This window comes from Rosa chinensis, chromosome 7 (assembly GCF_002994745.2).
Source record: "Rosa chinensis cultivar Old Blush chromosome 7, RchiOBHm-V2, whole genome shotgun sequence".
Lineage (NCBI taxonomy): Eukaryota > Viridiplantae > Streptophyta > Magnoliopsida > Rosales > Rosaceae > Rosa > Rosa chinensis.
In genome coordinates, this window is record NC_037094.1 from 27,652,488 (window position 1) to 27,672,425 (window position 19,938).

The 19,938-nt window shown below is 37.8% G+C and overlaps 1 protein-coding gene and 1 long non-coding RNA gene across 17 annotated transcripts; one reads left to right on the forward strand and one right to left on the reverse strand.

The window, feature by feature from the left end:
• Positions 1–252: 252 nt before the first annotated feature.
• Positions 253–3,702, reverse strand: LOC112180608. Of its 9 annotated transcripts, none has more exons than XR_005802942.1 (6): positions 3,417–3,702; positions 3,264–3,314; positions 2,885–2,946; positions 2,695–2,758; positions 761–2,534; positions 253–596 (listed from the first exon to the last, which is right to left on the reverse strand). It is a non-coding gene; the product is annotated as an uncharacterized LOC112180608 (long non-coding RNA). The 9 variants fall into 9 exon arrangements; XR_005802941.1 differs by having other exon boundaries at positions 254–849; positions 1,033–2,534; XR_005802943.1 differs by having other exon boundaries at positions 255–1,128; positions 2,444–2,534.
• A 7,904-nt stretch (positions 3,703–11,606) lies between these two features.
• LOC112180639 (RING-H2 finger protein ATL52) lies at positions 11,607–18,911 on the forward strand. Of its 8 annotated transcripts, none has more exons than XR_005803174.1 (6): positions 11,607–12,011; positions 12,098–12,196; positions 12,820–13,110; positions 14,083–14,229; positions 14,808–14,868; positions 15,914–17,253. XR_005803174.1 is itself a non-coding variant. In XM_040510582.1 (5 exons), the coding sequence occupies exons 1-4, from the start codon at positions 11,646–11,648 to the stop codon at positions 14,221–14,223; spliced, it is 897 nt and encodes a 298-aa protein (XP_040366516.1). In that variant the 5' UTR covers positions 11,607–11,645; the 3' UTR covers positions 14,224–14,229; positions 14,808–15,121. The 8 variants fall into 8 exon arrangements, 5 of the variants coding, with proteins under 5 accessions (XP_040366516.1, XP_024174963.1, XP_040366517.1 ...); XR_005803173.1 differs by having other exon boundaries at positions 16,020–17,253; XR_002928385.2 differs by lacking the exon at positions 15,914–17,253 and having other exon boundaries at positions 14,083–14,509; positions 14,808–15,121.
• The last annotated feature ends 1,027 nt before the right edge of the window (positions 18,912–19,938 follow it).

Here is a 19,938-nt window from a genome sequence, read left to right on the forward strand (position 1 = left end):
CACCAAAATTGGTCTTTTATGGCTCATCATGTGAGCGGTAAAAGCCTATTTACAGCGCACAAAAGCATACTGTAAAAGCTCGCGCCGTAAAAGACCACATGTCTTTTACGGCGTGCAAAAATGCGTCATAAAAAAACAACTAACACGCCGTAAAAGTGGTTCCACAAATGTCATTTAGGTTATTTACAGCCCACATTACATTCCGTAAAAGACCTCCTATTAAAGGCGTACACCTCATGCCGTCAGTGGCTAAACTCTTAGTTAAGGCGCACATTGTATGCCGTAAATGAGGTATGTTCAAACAAAAAAAATATATTTCTTTTTGCTCAAATGTCATACTCATTTACCCTCATTATAATTAATTTCATTTACAAAGTAACAATTGAAAATGTATTAGTAGAACTCATTACATCAATCAATTAAACCCATATCCCTAACCCTAAACATATTAGAAGTTACCTAAATACAACAAAGGAATTTAAGGTAGTTCTTAACCACACCATTGAAGACATTTAACAGATGAAAGGGTAGTTCATAACCACACCATTGAAGACATTCAAGTAGAGAGATGAAGTGAATCTGGTAAGAAATGCATCCTATAAAGAAAACATGGTGAACAAGTAAATCAGGTTCCCTATTGTTTTCCATAACAAAAATGATCAAGATACTGGTACCAAGGAAAAAACCAAGGCCATACAACAGAAATCCATTGTCAAGCTTGGAAATGAGTAACCGAAATGTAGTGCAAGTTTAGATTTACCCTTCTTCAATCATGTGGACCTATTGAAGCATATAGTCAATCATTGTTCCAAGTGCTCCTGATAATAGGCATCTCCTATTGTCAACAACCTGAAGAATTTCAAACTCAGAGTTTGTAATAAGCAAAACATCTAAAAATAAAAAGTCTGATCCCAAGATCTAAAATTTGGACTTCAATGTAAGTCTGATCCCACATAGACAAAAGTTAAAGCAACCAGCATGCTAAAAATAAAAATGACCATCAGGCAAGTTCAATTCTTCTGCTGGACCTACCTAAACTTCAATTCTTCTGCTGGGTTAGATATTCATGGTTGTATATAATAAATAGCTCAACTGATATTCATCGCAGTAAACCCTGATTTTGATACCCTAAACATATTTCACAATCACAAGAAGTTGATCCTCCAACCAATTAAGAATCAAGTCTTCAATGCATTACAGAAGTTAAATTTAATACATAGTGGACTAGTCTGTAACTCAATATGCAACCCAGATAAAAGAGATATGCTTGATCTAACAGAATGCAGAGCAAAAAGTAATTTGAAGTATATAACCAATATGTAAAGGTCCGGTTTTCGTGTCCAGGATAAATTTGTACTCATTAATTAACAAAACACCAAAAAGAATTCTTGAAGTGACAAAAGAGCCCTGAACTGGCACTGGCCTCTTAAAATATGAATACAGAAACATAAATCAAAATAATCTACCATGTCTAAGATTACTCAAACCATATAAATTGAAAGACACATATAACACTAATTAAATCATGGAATTTAACCAGCACAGCAAGGAAAAAACAAAGAAAGAAGAAAAAAAAATAAGAAAAGAAAAGAAATAGGAGATCTAATTAACCATCAAGTACGTAAGTAAGAAAAGAGTCACAGCCTCATGTATCCTATCAGCAGACACAAAACAGTAACAAATGTGATCTACCATAAAAGCAATTAATGAGGACCAAGCAATGGACTCTTTTTTAATGAAATTCACTAACCCTAAGTGGAGGAATCACTTCCACCAAAACCAGTGACCAACATGAAGCAAGAGAATTTATGTAAAAACAGAAGCTGTAATTCAGGGTCAGTAAAATTAGTCAAAACTTGCAGTATAGACTCGCGCACCTGGGACTAAGTCCTCCCTCCCAAACTAACACTAACCATTGAAAGAAACCTCTATAACAATATAAAGAGCAATGAGAAAGCCAAGTATCTCAAATTCTCAAAAGATTACGTTCCTTTATTCCCAAACATTGAAGTGCATTGTATATAGAGGTGTGCAAGGAATTATAAGTTGTACAATGATACTAACGAGGACCCTACATGCATGGAAAAAAAAATCTATCTTGCCATTATAATAAGAGCAAATCCTGCCAGGCACAAGATGATGATCTACAAATGGATGCAGAATGCTATAGACATGAGGAATCACAACACGGTTCAGAACCTCTTTTCATGAAATCTACTGACCCTGAGCCAACACATGGAACTCCAAATCTTAATGGATACCTGTTTGAACATATGTGTTAAATAAAATGGATACATGTGCAAATAAAAATGGATACATGTTGGAACAATTGAACAAGAAAGCAATGAGAACCAACAACACTTCTTTTTTCTTTCACATATGAATAAATCCTATAAAGCTATTAAAGAGAGTACAAAATCAACAACTAATTAGAAAAGCATACCTTGCCTTGGTGCAGAACTTCATGAAGTTAAGGGATTGTTTAGTGCTTATAATGTAATAATTCTCTATTCCACAGGGACACGCCTTGTTCTCTGTGTGTCAATGAACTAATCAATGCAAGAGAAAGAAGGAGAAAAGAAAACAAATATAATCTAATTGATGCCTCATATGACAAGTGACAAGGATCTGAAATTGAGGATGGCAGCCTTGTAACTTGGATGAATTAAGATTGAGAAGTAACTTGTAACTTACAGACAACATAACAGCTCTTTTGAAATTCATCTCTGAATTTTTTTGGCTATGAGAATGCTTTTCCCTGCACGAATGACTGCTTATGGTTACATGACAGCCATAATCTCAAGCACAACAGAGCATCTTGCAACATATTCAGTTCTATATGGACAAATAGAGCAACACAAAAGAAGTGTCATTAGAGTCAAACTTGTATGCTGCAATCTGTTAAGAAATTTCCATGCAAGAGCTTCCACGGTAACAATGAATCTCCTGCAAACCCAAATGAGAAGAAACATAAATGAGTCCAATGCATTATCAAACTCAACATAATAAATGCATAGCAAGAAGGAAATATAGAAACACTCTATGCCTTACAACTCTACATCTTCTAGATCTCAAAACAAAACTCAAATCGTAAGTTCTATTGCCCAGATATGAAACCCAAGTTTGTAAATCACACACATAATCTTGAAATCGAAATGAATACTAGAACCCACCTAAGTTTTTGAAATTTTATTGAACCAAGCTGAAAGAAAAATTGATTTGGGAGATCGAAAATCAAGAAAGAGAAACTAGCTGTTCCTCACCAAAATTCTTCTGTAGTAAAGAGAGGATGAAGAGTATCTCGGCTTCCCGATCTAAAAAACAAAACAAAAAAACCTAAAATTAAAATCTGGAAATCCAAACATGGTAGAATGGGGCGAAGAGACTAAATCTAGAGAAGGAGAAAAGGGAATTACATTCGTGGTGATGTTGCTTAGAACCAAAACTTTGAGCTTCTTCCTTTATGGTTTGCAGGTGAGGGAGAGATAAGAGAAGAAAGGGTCGGCTTCTAAGAGACAGGTGGGGAAGATTAAGAGTAGCATGTTTGATGTATTACTGGGAATGGGGAGGAGGCTCTTGGAGGCTAAGAAATTGGGGGAGGATGTGGGTTCGGGTGATGATGTGATGGTGTTTGGGTCGGTTGCGCTGTGCTTGGGGTTTTCGAGCAGTTTTCATGAACTGGGGAGTCGGAGGACACTAACCAAATGAGGCTGAAAAGGAGAGTGAGACTAATAATATTAGGGGGAAATTCAACTTTTAGCCAAAAAAAAGGGGGGTCGTGACATTCAGGGCGTGCTAGAGAGGTGCGCCGTAAAAGACCTACAAATGACTTTTATGGCATGCAATATATGTACGCCGTAAAAGACCAAACACGCATGACTTTTACGGCACATGTATTATGTGCCGTAAATATATACGATACAATTATGGCGTGTAAGAGATGTGGGTTGTAAAAAACCAATCAGGCATGACTTTTACGGCACGCATCAAATGCACCGTAAATGTATATACATTCATGGCATGCATCAATTGCGCGCTGTAAATGTATATCAATTATGGCATGCTTTTTTGTGCGCCGTAAATTTCATAAATTTTGCGCAGTAAAAGCCTAGTTTTCCTGTAGTGACCCTAGCGACCCAGGTTAACATGCCATGGATAGTAGCCAGGGACTTTAATGAAATCTTCTGCCTTGCAGACAAGTCTGGTGGTCCAGGAATGTTGCTCAGATGAACCACTTTCGTCAAGCTTTGGTGGATTGTGATTTGATCAACATGGGGTTTGTCGGTTCTAAATATACCTGGTCTAATCGATTCACTAAAGAGAGACTTGATCGGGCTTGTCAGAATGTTAATTGGTGGGAGTTATATCCATTTTCCAGAGTTGTCACGCTGCCTCTGAGTAGATCAGATCGCTACCCTCTCCTCATTGAAGTGAACCCAGAACAAGTACCCTTTTCTAGGGCTCCAAGGCGGTTCCAATTCGAAGAGATGTGGTTGCAGCATATTGATTGCATTAATGTGATCGAACAAGGATGGATGATTCCAGTAACCGGTGATCTTATGGGGCAGGTTGGTAGAAAGATCAAACATACTGGTGATCTCTTACAACGATGGCATATTGGTGTGTTTCAACAGCGCCAAACTGAGATGAAGCTCATTCAAGGAAAATTGGTGGATCTCATGAGGAAGGAATATAAGGACACTCACATTGATGAACAAAAGGCCCTACAGCTTCGCTTGAATGAATTACTATCCCTCAATGAGACCTATTGGCGTCAACAATCCTGCATTCAATGGCTACGAGAAGGAGATTGTACTACCTCTTTCTTCCATAGAAGAGCGTCCAATAGGCGATGCAGGAACATAGTGAAGGGCTTGGTTAATGATATTGGGCAGTGGACCTCTCAACCTAATGAGGTGGCTGACATTCTCGTCAACTACTATGAGAACATCTTTCGATCGGAGCATGTTGATAATGGTTCCTTGGGTCTCATCTTAGACTCATTGCAACCCAAAGTTACCGAAGCAATGAATAATGATCTCTTAGCTCCTTATACAGATTCTGAAATCAAGAAGGCCTTGTTTCAAATGCATCCTTTAAAATCTCTCGAACCTGATGGTATGTCTCCTTGTTTTTTTAGAAGTTCTGGGATGTTGTTGGACATGATGTTTGTATGGCTGTTAGGAATGTGCTTCTTACAGGTCAGGTTTCACAGGAGTCTAACTTTACTCACTTGGCTCTTATCCCGAAAGTTAAAGAGCCAAAGTCACCTTCTGATTTAAGACCTATTGTGTTATGCAATGTTGTTTATAAGATTGCCTCCAAGGTCTTGGCTAATAGGTTAAAAAGTATTCTCCCTCAGATTGTCTCTCCACTAAAAAGCGCTTTTGTTCCTGGGAGACTAATCTCAAATAATACCTTAGTGGCTACAGAGGTAGCACACTTTATGAAGAAGCTTAGAAGACACTAGGATGGCTTCTTCTCTTTGAAGTTGGATATCTCTAAAGCCTATGATAGACTTGAATGGCAGTATGTGGAAGCAGTTCTCCTCAAACTTGGTTTTTGTAGAAGCTGGGCGAATATTGTCATGGCTACTATAAAATCTACTAGCTATTCTATTCTTATGAATGGCACCCCAATTGGATTTATTTTGCCAACACGAGACATTAGGCAAGGTGACCCCTTGTCACCTTACCTTTTTATCCTTTGTGCTGAAGGCCTTTCCTCACTGATTTCTGCATCCATACAGAATGGTACTATTAGAGGCTTATTGATGTCACCAACTGATTCGGCCATACACCACTTACTTTTTGTAGAAGACAGCTTTCTTTTCGGGGAAGCATCTGTAAGAGACTGTCAGGCTTTCAAGAATATGCTATCCTTCTATGCTCGGGCCTCTGGACAAAGGATCAATTTGCAAAAGTCCAGCGTTGTTTTTAGTGGTAATTTCAACTTAAAGACTAGAAATCACCTCTGTTCCATCCTTGGTGTGACTTGCGTTAAGGAGCACGGTTTGTATTTGGGACTTCCCATTCATGTAGGCCATAACAAGAAAGCTATTTTCAATTACCTAAAAGAACAACTTACCAAGAAATTAATCAGCTGGCGATCTAAGATTCTCAGTGCAGGCGGTAAGGAGCTATTGATAAAAGTTGTGGCCCAAACTTTACCTAATTAAGTTATGAACTGTTACTTACTACCCAAGTCTCTCTATGATGACCTTCAACAATTGTGTTCTCAATTTTTTTGGGGAAGTATAAATGAGAAGAAAATGATACATTGGCGTTCCTGGGAAAGGATGTGTGTCCCTAAAGAGGCTAGTGGCATGGATTTTAAGCATCTTCATGCTCATAATTTGGCCATGCTAGCCAAACAAGGTTGGAGGCTACTTTCAAACCCGGATTCATTGGTTGCTAGGTTTTCAAAGCTGTGTATCAGCCGTGGGGTTCTTTTCTTACTACTAACATGGGTGACAGACCATCCTATTCTTGGAGAAGCATTATGGAAGCTAGATCGGTGTTACAAGTTGGTTTATTTTGGAGAATTGGTAATGGTAGGTATGTGAGGATTTGGGAGGATGATTGGATCCCAAATGTACCATCTCATTCTATCGCAAAACCGGTTGACACAGTTTTTGAGCTGGTCTCTGATTTGATTAAAGAACAGGATGGTACCTGGGACATCCCTACTGTACATGCTTGCTTTGCTCCTGAGGTGGTTTCTCAGGTTTTATCTATTCCTCTAAGTAGACGTGTGGGAGGTGATAGAACTGCTTGGAAGCTTGATAATCGTGGTTTTTTCTCGGTGAAATCAACCTATACCATTGCTCGAGACATCTCTACTAGTAATGTCTTTGCTTCCACTTCTACTGGTGATCCATTCGCACCGCTTTGGAAAGCTTTATGGAAAGCCAATGTCCCTAATAAAGTGGACATATTTGGTTGGAGAGCTGCTCATAACTTGCTACCTACTCGAGCCACCTTGACTTCAAAGGGTTATTCTGGTAAGTTGAACTGTTGTGTTTGTTCTGAATATGTGGAAACTCTAGAACATTTACTTCGAGATTGTAGTATTGCCAAAGATATCTTGGGTGCTCCCCCGTTCTCTTTTCTACCTTCTTTGTTGTCTTGGAAAGAATGGCTTATGGACATAGCTCTCACTCTCTCGACTAGCTCTTTTGATAAACTGTTGATTTTGTTATGGTCCCTTTGGACAAACCGGAATGAGAAGTTTTGGAGAAACTGATCTCGAACCAGTCAGGGGTTGGTGGCATCATCTATGGCTTGGTATGAGGAGTACCTACAGGCCAATACACCGATCAACACTTCCACATCTGGTAATAAGAAAGTCAGCAAGCGTTGGCAAACTCCTACGGAGGAGACCTTGAAGCTAAACGTGGATGGTGCGTTTTTACCCAATGTTCCATTTGGAGGTACAGGTGGTGTTCTTCGCAATGCTCAAGGTCAGTTTCTTGCTGCCTTCTCTCGTCGGATGAACTTGTTAGTTCTCCTCTACATGTGGAACTATTGGCTTTGAAGACTAGAATAGAACTACTGCAGGCCATGGATGTTACCAATGTTGTGGTAGAAAGTGATTGTTTGATGGCTGTACAAGCTGTTAACTCATTGAGTTGTGACTTATCTTCTCTACGAGCCTTGGTGGCTGATATTAAAGGCTTACTCGATGGTAATACTGATGTGTATTATTTTTGCTTCTAGGCAGGCTAATGTCATAGCTCATAGATTGGCTGGTCTTAGTTTTGAGTCTGATGTACAACTTGAATGGTTTGTCAACGCTCCAGATTTGATCCTGGATGCCCTTATGTACGATCTTACTCGTATTCAGTAATTAAATTTCCTTTCTTTCAAAAAAAAAAATCAAAATTTTTTAATATCTAAACAAGGAACAACTCATAAGGGATTATCAAGATAGTTTTTTATGCCCAATACTCTCTAGCAATCAAGGGATACAGTATGAAAGATATTTTCATTGAAAACTTGTATAACAAGTATGATTAATAAACAATGTACGTTTATACAAATATGACTCACAAAAATTTGCTGGGGTTTCATGTATGCATGAGCTTTATAACATGTATAATTTAATCAGCATGAAATAAAAAATAAAAACTTCATTTAAGAAAAGTCCACAAACCAATTTTAAGAAACAGTTCATTCTTTATACATAAAACGGATTAAAACCTTTCTAAACTTGCATTGAAAAACATTAGCTCTCCTCAATTGGGATAGAAAGGAATGTTCGACCCTAAAATAACTCTAAAAACGTATGAATGCAAACATACTTCTTAAGAAGTAGTCTAGCATTCCATTATTTTGGGATTCCAATTTCCAAGAGTAGAATTTATTACACTTGGGTCTGGTTTCCAAGAAATAAGCTCCTTTATTGTTTTTATGAGTATAGGAAAATAAAAAATTTCAATAGTTTAGAAAATTAATGTTTGGGGGCGCTAGGAAAACAATCAGAAAATGTATTTTTGTGTCTTTTCCATCAAAGATGTTCATTTAGTCACTGCCTCACTAGTGAACATGAATTTTTGTGGCCAGGTATCATTTGATTTTTGATATAATACAAAGGTGGATGGTTCTAGTTGGACCTTCAAAAATTTGATATATGAACCTCTCCTACTCATTAAACCTTCAATTCACTTTTTTGAATACTTAAAAGGGGCTGTGACCACTTACCCAATTTCAACTTAAAAATTGCCCACTTACTCCACTAAGAGTTTTCTAACCTCATTTACCCAATTCAACATCTACTGACAATTTTACCCCTATTAATCAAACTAAAACTCACAGATCTCAATCCTCTCTCTCTCTCTCTCTCTCTCTCTCTCTCCGCAGCCGGCAGTGGCGACCACGCCTTCAACACCTTCTTCGTCGACCTCGATCCCGGCGCCGACTAGCACATCCCAAGCCTTCGTCGACCTCTGCCAATCACCGAACACCGTTCTGGTGCCGATCACTGATTTGGTGCCGACCATCCTCAATCATGGATCACCGATCTAAAGCTCCCATCCCGCTGCGGTGCCGGAACCTCACCAAACTGAGACCGGTCGGAGATGGGCTGCAGGTGAGCGACTGGAGAAGAGGACATGGGGAAGACGAAGGCGGAGATGGCCTGCAGGTGAGCGACTAGAGAAGAGGACCTAGAGAAGATGAAGGCGGTCCGGTCGGAATCGGGCTAGAGAAGCATGGGTGTCCACAGGGGAACTTTGGGTGGCCGGAGAAAAATTCTTTTGTTTTTTTTTTTTTTTTCTGATTTTGTTGGTTTTTTTTTTTTTTTTTTTTCTGATTTCGCTGGTTTTTTTTTTTTTTTTTTTTTCCTGATCTCGATGGGAAGAGCTCCGAGAATGGGGAAGGAAAAAAAAGAAAAAAAAAGTGAACGTTTACAATTGAACATATAAATTGATCAATTGTGTCTGTAGTGTATTCATTTTGGTTCACTTGAGGGCAATAATATGATTATTGGAGGGTAATAATATGATTATTGGGGCAATAATATGAGTATTGGGAGGCAATAATATGATTACTGGGGGGCAATAATATGATCAATTGTGACCTATAATGTATTCATTTTGGTTTTGGGAGTTTATACAATTCACTGGACGGAAATAATATGAATTTGGGAGGCAATAATATGATTACTGGGGGGCAATAATATGGTTACTAGATATTACTGGGGGGCAATAATATGATCAATTGTGACCTATAGTGTATTTATTTTGGTTTTAGGAGTTTATACAATTCACTGGACGGAAATAATATGAATTTGGGAGGCAATAATATAATTACTGGGGGGCAATAATATGGTTACTGGGTATTATTAGGGGGCAATAAATTCAGACGCCGGAATCCGGTCACCAATCACCGGATTCCGGTCACCGGAGTCTGCAGCCGCCCACTAGTCACCGAAGTCCGGCAAGGTGGAGGATGACTTCCCCCTCTAAGTGAGAAAGAAGGAGAGGGCAAAAAAGTCTCAGAAATAAATAAAAAGAATAAAAAAAGAATTAATTGGGTAAAGGGGAAATAATCCCTTAGAGTGTTTTGGGTAAATGGGGTTAAAAAACAGTTAGTGGAGCAAGTGGGCAAATTTTAAGCTAAAATTGGGTAAATGAGCATTTCCCCTACTTAAGAAGCTAAGTACATCTCCTTAATTGTACCAAAGCATCCTTGAACAATTATATTTTTGTATTTTCAACAATTTGTTAATTTTTTTATCTCTATCAATTCAACCACGAATAATTTTATAAGGGAGCTGCCTACGTGTACTTTCATTGACTTTCATTAACAAAACCAGAAAATGATTCTTAGAGGGACCGACCAAGTAGACAATTATAAAGATTTTCTGTTAGATCATAGTTTTTATTTTATTTTTATTTGTTTTGCTATATAGATAGTTCTAGAAAAGACTTTGATTCTCAAATAAATAATATATATATATATATACATACATATCGATTAAATCTAATTAAAAGGAGTTGATCTTGGATCTTAATTAGTAATAACTATACCAAAATATTCAATAAATTTAGTTTAAGGAAATTCCAAATCAGATTGTTTTGAATTTACTTTTGTATTAAATGATGGACATGTATAGAAATTAATTATGTTTAGGTAAATTATATAATTATAAAGGTATATAAGGAAATTCTAAATAAATAAAAAAAGAATTTATTTGAATGTTATATTAATTTGATTGTCTAAAAATACATAAGGTAATTTAGGATTTTCGTATCTCCCTCTCTCTCCCTCCCTCCCTCCGTAACCAACCCCTACCTGTAACCATATACCTTTCTCTGGAGCTCACTTGGACCGCCAGAGCTAACTGCTGTCGAGAGAGAGCTTCCTTGTCAGTAGCTCTGTGCTCTTCTAGTACTTTCGGATTTCACAGAGAGCCACCGTCCCAGGGCGGTACCTGTGTGGCTTCTTCACTCCTCCGGTGGTTGGAGCCGACTTCCGGGCAGCCTTCGTCACCAGTTGTTTCCTTGGAGCCTTGCAGTCGGTGGACTTCCGAGCAATCTGCTTCGTACGGGCCATCGATGGATCTTCTTCTAAATCCTAGAAACGCGAGATCGAGAGAGATAGAGGGAATTCAGATAATTGAGTTTGTTTGTTTGTGGTGAGAATGAAGAGGCCTTGCCGTCTATTTATATAGTGAACCTGTGCCTATTGGACAGTCACGGTCGTTGTCATCCAAAAGATCTGGTATGCGAGCTCCGGTGTTGGCAAAACTAGAGGTCTGCTTGAGTGCTTTAAGGGTTAGAGAGAGAGAGAGAGAGAACTGCGTGTAGAGAGAAGTCTTGGGTGTCCATAGCAATTGCTAGTGTAAAATACCAGTTTATTATTATTTTTTATCATCAAACTTGAAGAGACGGATTTCCCTTATTAATATGCCACGTGGCATACTTGTAATGGAGAAGTTAACGGCATGTATGAAAACTGGGTCGGGTTTAAAAATTTATGTACTGATGTGATAGTTTCGAAACGTTGATTACCTTAATTATCAGTGGCTTTAAAAAAATTTCAAATAAAAAATTTGAAGTGAAAAAAAAAAAAAAAACCAAATATATAAATTATCCACCCGGACCACCCCTCTTATCCACTCAGACTGAACATCGGAAAACAATGGCGGCATTTGAAGCTGCGCTGTCTCTCCCCTCACTCTACTCTCCTTGTTCCTCTAAACCCCTCTCCTTTCCTAAACCCTTAAACCTTCGTATTCCCAATATCGTCCCTCCCATTTCTCACAACTTCCTGTTCTCTCCTCCCCCACTTATCCCCACAAGAAACCTCTCTTTCGAGCTTCTGTGCTCCGCGGTGCAGGAGATTACAGCCGGGGAAGAACAGTTGGGACAAGACTCAGTGGAAGAGAAAACCGAAAACCAGCAAAACCTCAAGAGAAAGCTGTACGTGGTGAACTTGCCTTGGTCCCTCACTGTGGTCGATATCAAGAACCTGTTTGGAGAATGTGGGGATGTTAAAGACGTTGAGGTTAGTGTTCTCTTTTGGGTTTGTCATTTTCTTTTTTGGGTGTTCGTCTGAGTTTGGATATTGAGTTTGTGTGTTGGATTGTTTAGATTATAAAGCAACAAGATGGGAGGAACAGAGGCTTTGCATTTGTCACAATGGCTTCTGGGGAAGAAGCTCAGGCTGTCATTGATAAATTTGACTCTCAGGTAAGGCTATTTTGGTATTGGGACTTCTCTATTCAAATGGGGTTTGAGAAGTTTGTTCACTTTGCGGTTTTCGAACGTTTTATGTGTTGTCTTCAGTAGCAGTATGAAAGATACATAGGATGTGAGTATATGAGATTGGTGATATATATAAAAAAAAAAAAAAAAAGAGATATCATGTTCTTTATTAAGGTGCAAAAAGTAGAATGGTAATTATCTATTCATGAGGTTGAAGTGGTTTGCAATAACTGCAAGTTTATATTCCCTGGTCAAATCAAAGAAGTTTATTGTTTGTTATGAACGTCAGTTTTCTAATGAATAAGCTTGTATTGAAGTATCTTCAGAAGATATTTGCAGATATCTGGTCGTGTAGAGAGGGAAATGATCATTAAGATTGAAATAAGTTAATTCCTATTCTACTGTCGTAGGGAGGCTGGTTGTGTTGGGAATTTCCACCAACTTTTATTTTTTCTTGCTTTCTTGCAGATTTGAAATAGGTTCTTACCACGATATTATCGCTTTTGTTGTGTGTTGGCTATAGCTATTTGCATTCATTGGTTTGTTTCCTATTATAGCTTTTGTTGTGTTTAGGATACACATTTTCACTTCAAAGTTATTTGATTCAGGAGCTATCAGGTAGAACTATCAAGGTAGAGTTTGCAAAGCAATTTAAGAAACCATCTCCACGTCCTTCGACCCCTCAAGTTCAAGAGACTCGCTATAAACTTTATGTTTCCAATTTGGCATGGAAAGCAAGATCAAGCCATCTCAGAGACTTTGTCTCTTTAAATTTTAAAACTCCAGTTTCAGCCCGTGTCGTCTTTGATGGGCCTTCAGGGAAGTCTGGTGGATATGGATTTGTTTCTTTTGCTACAAAGGAGGAGGCAGAGGAGGCAATTTCTGCTTTGAATGGGCACGTAAGAAAACTCAACTTCATGAGTCTTTCTCTTTATTTTGTTCTATTACTCTGCTCAAGTTTGGAAAATGCTTGATTACTTATTGAAATCATCAGGTCAAATGGATTTTTGTTCTCTTGATATCTAAAGTGATATAAACTAGTTTTCTATGATCAGCTGTATCCTAGACATTTTTACTGTACACATACTGCCTCTGGATTATGCAGTTATCCTAGGAGAGATTTTTATCACTTTTTAAGCAATTTTACACTGTTCAAGGAGTGGGGATTTTGATATTTTCTAGATACAGTTGAAGGGGATTTCATCATTGGCATCAGGTTCCCAACTTTTTCATTCTATATATGCATCCAGCAGTGTTCCATGCATGAATGAAACTGCAAAGTCCTAGGTGGATATTGAATTAGGTTGCAGCATTTGTCCACACCTAAATGGTGTATAAGAAAAGGGATTTAGATTTTGCCACAAGTCTGCATTTGTTGGAAGAACCAGAAAAAGACAGGATGAGTTTATTTTAGAGGAAGAGTGAGAGAGTGAGAGAGAGAGTATGAACACATACTCACACCTTAACCCAAAACTATTGAAGAACTACATCATTGTCGTACATGATGAATATGAACTCCAAAGTTGTATTGATACTACATATGATACTGCATTTCGTTACTAGCATATCATTTTGAATCGAGAAGAAATGCGTTAACAGTGTGAGGGTTTCAGTGAAGGGACTGATTTTGACATAAGTACAAGATGTAGATCATATGTATTTGAAACAAGTAACAATCTAAGTTTATAATAACCCAGTGCAATGAATAAAATACTTTTATATATCAAGTATGATGGAGAAAGACATCTCTTTCTTCATATACTTTCGTTGAAAGTTCAAAGCTTATGATTTGTTAACATTCTAGTTAACCATGGAATTCTTAACTCTAAATTTCATTTTCCAAGTCACACATAACACTTCTGTTTTGGCAGGAATTGATGGGGCGGCCAGTGAATCTGAAATTTAGTGAGAAAAATGTAGGTGAATCTACAAGCCAAGAGGAAAACGTTGACTCCAACCAAAATGGAAAGGAGGAGGAAGAGAAATTGGAGAGTCAGCCTGAAGAATCATAAGTCCACGTACACATTCTTTGATCATCTTGATCCATATCTTTACGAGTATCAGTGGAATCTTTGGGCGAAGCAGAAATTTTGACCTCAGCCACCCATGTAGAGACGGAATGTGTTCTATTGTTTGTACATCTTGCATTTAGCATCTTGTTTAGTTTTTTTTGCTATTCTGCTACAATAGTTGTTTCCTGTCTTGCTAAAAATCTTGACATAGATGCTACTGGGTTGTGTAAGATATACAGATTTATGGATTTTCTTAGTCATGGGAACTTCTTTTATAGCATTACGGGTAAGTATTATGCTTTTGATCAAAATATGTTCTGCATTCTTTATCCTCTGCTTCCCTCTTCCCCTGAATTTTATAGTAGGAACTACGAAAATGAAAGCAGTTCTGTATTAAGCATATTAGTTCTCCTGCTAATATTTTTCACGCTTCCTGCTGGTAATCATAAAGTACTTGGCTAAGGAAACTTCCAACCATGTATTTATGATTGCTTATTGTATACATAAGAAACTTGATCATCTGCTTAAAGGTAGTTGTTCACACCTCTTTTGCAATTGATCCTGGATGTTAATTTGTTTTGCAGTGTCTACTAGAAGATGGAGAAATTTTATATATCTGAGTAAAAATGTCCATGTTACAAAAAGGTGAGTACAGTAAACCAATTGATTTGGGGAACTTCCTCTAAGGCAAAAACTTTTAAAGCCTGGAAAGCTCAATTACTGATAGATTAATGTTAAAGAACATTCTGCCAGTCTTATCCTCATTTTGTTTCTTCATCTTCTCTCCCCATTGGATTGTATTTACTTGTTATTGCATAATAACTCATTTCTTCAAATATTGTATCCTGAATAAGTTAATTATGTTAATTTATTCACTTAGAAGATGATAATGGAGGAACTTGTAGGCTTGTAGTACACTAGTATATAGCAGGTTTTGCTGAACCACAGTGACTTGCATGTATCAGCAAGCCACTGTCAGTAACTGTATGGTTGCAACTGCTATATTCCTGTTCTGTCTCTTGGTGTGAGTAACTTAGGTGTTTCTTCTTTTGTTCATGAAATTATCAAGTGGTGTTAGGATCAAGAACCAATGTTTCCTGTTTCATACTTGGGAAAAGGTGAAAGGAACTGATGGCTTGTAAACTGTGACGTGATTCTCTCTTAAAAAAGCCAGGGATTCAGGGGTCTAAACTGAAAGAAGGGAAAAACACCATGTTTTTTGTTTTTGTTTTTATATATACAATGCTTGTGCCATTTGCATTTTCTTGGAGGTGAGATATCAGATGACTGCGGTTTTTTTGTTTTCTATCTATCTCTCTTTCTTTCCTAATGAATTATGACTCCCCAGTTATAGCAAGCTATATACACATGCACTTGCAACACATGTATCTGCTACATAAACAGATGCACAATGACATTAAGTTGGTGTTCTCTTCTCCATATATGCTAGTTTTCCACTCCATCTTCACTTGGACAATTTTCAGTTTTTTTTAAAAAAAAAAAAAACAAAAACAAAAAGTGGTCCAAAGTTTAAGGAATTGCTTGATACGGAGAACTCTTAGTTCTTAAGACTTGTCTCCAGAAGAAAGCTTCTTAAATATCTGAAGCCACCTTTTAATTTTGGACTACACCTTTACTTGACCAATAGTCTAAATGTATTGTAATATTGTATGTGTATCTTCATTGCTAGGAAATGGTGGGAAAATTGCATGAGGAAATGACAGAGATCAAATGACAAAAGTTGAATATTGTAATGTAAAGTAAAAACCAAGTATCACGTTAGAATCATTTTGCAGGCTAAGAAGGATCTGGAAGTGGCTTGTGACTTTGAGCTGGAAAAATCAAAAGGAATGAAACGATGGTCCAAAGTTTAAAGGGAGTTGTATGGTAGACACACATTTTCTTAGCTCTTACTTCATTGTAGTTGTGAGAGAAGAGAGCTTCTTGATTGTCTGAAGTACTTTCTTTAGTGATTTTGGTTTTTGACTCCTTCACTTTAAGACTAATGATCTTTAAGAGGAAAACAAAAGGTGGTCCAGAGTTGGGGAGAAGTGTGTTTGATATAACTCTTGGTTCTTAGTTTTCTGAAGCGACCTTTTACTTCAATGGCATATCCTTTAGTCTGTAACTTCACCTTTACTTGACCAATAGTCTAAAGGTATTGGTTGCAGAAACATTCTGGTGGGTTTTCCAGGAATTGGAAAATCATTCTTTGTTCTCATAATGGGACTGGGATTCCTTATCAAGAGAATGAGATATTGTTAAATTACAATCCTTTTTCAAGATGTAGTGCTTCAGCTTTTATGTTGTTGGGAAGAGATTACTGGCCCTACACTCTTGGAGAATATATGCTCATCTCAAAAGGAATCCAAATCCTGGGTTTTGAGACCCACATTCTCACTTTTGTGCATTTGGGTGACAAAACGGTGCATTGCATTTTCCTTTTAATAATGCCATATTGTTTGTTCCCAAGTCCTAACATATATTCTCTCCCTTTCTTTTCTTTATATATAAGTAAAATAAAAAAGGGGAATGCCATGTTTCCTGAGGTTTGCTTTGTGGTATAAAGCATATACATTGACCCCAAGATGACTATTACACATGTTCTGGCCTAACATGGAGGCCGTGATCGCTTTATATCATGTGATTTGCTACATAACTATGGCGAGTAGGGTTGCCCTTTTAACCTTGCCCTTATTACAAGCTTCCGCGCAAGACTTGGGAAATATTAGCTTGTTGATGCAGACTGATTTAGAAGAATAATTCTTCAGATCCCTTGTAAAAATGGACTTGTGAGTTTGGTACACCTATCTTGACAGCTCCTCCTTTTAGATTTGTTCAAGGTATCTTTAACCAATTTAATGTAAACGGGTCTAGCACCATGCAATTTGCTCACTTGCAACTGCAAGTGTATTGTACAATATTAAAAGCATCCATAACTTTAATGAATTCCCAACCAACATCACCAAGTTAGTCAACAAAACATTATCTCCAGAAAAAGATAGACTTAAAGAAGGAAAAAAAAAAAAATGAGCAAGTAAAGAAAGAAAAAGAAACACACATCTTGAAACCTTTGTTTTGCTTTCCATCTAAGCTTCTTTGGCCTCTCAACCCATTTTGTCTTTTTGAAAGAATTTATATTGCGGCAATTGTTCTGCTTCTACTTGCTGTTCATGCTTTTACAACCCCAGAGAATCTACAATACTCAGAGTCTTAGAGTGTATTCAGGTAAACTATTGTTTGTTTTCTAATATCAAACTCATTACCTTATTTCTGGGGGCCTCTGAGTTTGCTTATTAGATTCCTCTAGTGTCCGCAGTTGCATTTTGCTATTTGGAAAGTGGATTAGAGGGAAGAAATAAAGGATGATATTACGAATGTGAGCAAGGTAAGAAAAGCTGTGTATATGATTTCAGATTAGTGATGGGGTCTATAGGCAGTAGTAGTAGTTCAAAAACTTGGATACCATATATGAACAGCAGAGACTGTTCTCAAGGCTTTTGTAGTTTGTACTGTCCACAATGGTGCTACATCGTAATACCACCCCCTCCTTCCTTTGAGTTTCCTCAGGACAATTCATCTTCATCTCCAAATTTCTCTCCTCTTGTTATTGCAATCATTGGCATTTTGGTGAGTGCCTTTCTTCTTGTGAGCTACTACTCCATAATGTCCAAGTACTGCAGTAACGAGGACCGAAGAAGATCAACAAGCAGAGAAGACTATGGCCAGAATGAGGAGCTGGATGGTACCCAAAATCCTTCTATCCATGAACCGTGGTATGTTGTGACTGTCGGTTTGGATGAAGGTGTGATAAAGTCATTGGGAGTTTATAAGTACAAGAATGGAGATCACTTTGTTGAAGGGACGGATTGCGCTGTCTGTCTGAGTGAGTTTGAAGAAGATGAGAGCCTGAGGCTGTTGCCCAAGTGCAACCATGCTTTTCATCTTCCATGTATTGATACATGGCTCAAGTCTCACTCGAATTGCCCTCTATGTCGTGCTAGCGTGGTTTCGACGAATGCTCCAACACATCAATTGCCTCCTGTTGTGACTGAAACTCCTCCAAGTAGTAGCAATGAAGATGAAAATGTAATCATGGGGGCACAAGTTTCAGAGACAGGTCATCCTCGAAATGTGGAGATATTGCATGGAGATGTCATTCCAAAGACACCAGTACGCGCTTTTAGTGATTTGGGTAATTCAGAAGAGAGGGATACCATAATAGAGATTGAAAGTGATGATACATTTGATCAAACAGTCAGAAGGTCAGTCTCCATGGACTATTTATGTCAGAATAATCTCATTTTAGTTGCCGATATTCTCCGCATGAATGATGAAGAAGATGAAGAACATGTGCAAGGGTGCTCACAGTTAGAGTCAGATGAGATTGCTGGTCCTTCAAAACAATCAGTAGCTGGAGGAGTTGGAACTCATGGCCGCAGAAAAGAGACTCTGAGGCATGTTGCAATGAAGAGATCATTTTCAGGTGGGAGATTGTTTCTAACTAGGCCTGCAAGAGCCAGGCATATAGTAATTCCACTCTAGAAGAAAATTGAAGTGGAATCATGAAGAAGAAAAAGAGATCAAAGAATTTGGTCTGAGATAGCTATTACATTGATTTGAGTGATTACGATCCTTCTTGTAAGTTGTATTTCTTTTTTCTTTTGAAATTGAAAAGTTCTTGCACACAACAAGTCTATACAAGATTGAAACAAGATTAGAACAACACTAACATATATTCTCTTTAAGAAACAAGCGAGTAAGCAATTTAAAAAACAATCCTTGTGTACTAATGTCTCCTATCATCAATAATTGGAATTGCAGATTGAGATACAAACATTCTCCATAGAGTAGAAAAAGAAGAAAGGAGATGGATCCAACTTTCACATTTAAAAACTAGGTTGAATTCATAAATGTGGACTTTGATAAATTGAGTATTCGCCCATGTATGTACTGATTATTTTGTCTGCCATAGTAAAAATACCAAAGTCCCTAACAATTTTTCTGCGGAAAGATTGAATAGTATTGTTTGTGTAGTATTATGCAATTCTTCTCGCAACTAGAGTCGGTGGAGGCTTCAATAGAGAATGAAGAACTTGGACCTAAGAACAATATTCTGCTCCCCAAGTTTGTTACCTCCGAGTCCGACCAATTTCCATTACTAAATGGAACCTCAAAAACCCTAAACTCAATAGCCTGGAAGCTGTCCTTGAATGTGTAAACATGTTGAACTGCCAATAAGACCCCCTCTCGATTCCACCAGAAAGTAATCCCAACATGACGTCCAAGTTTCAAAGGAACCGATTGACCAATAATCACCCTTATCCTTGCTTGTTCAGTGTCTTCAATGTGACAAACCAAGACACGTCCGCAGTTATCCACAATGTAGAATTGCATGTCCCTTACTCCCTTATAATAAGCTATATCACAGTAGAACGTATAATTCTCATTTGTTTCTTCTACCATGGTCCATTCATCTACCGGTCTACAAAATGTCAATCTGTCCCAATTGTAAACAGCCTTGACTACATAATCCGATGTCGAAGAAGGGCTCGATGATAAGGCAAACTTGTTCAAAGTGACACGGTTTTCTATAATGAGATAGTCCTTGTCTCCATAATGTTTATACATCATGAAATTTGGCAGCTTAACTATGGGATGATGATGTAAAGGATGCAACAGACTAACTTCAAAAATCTTCAGATACAGTAATTA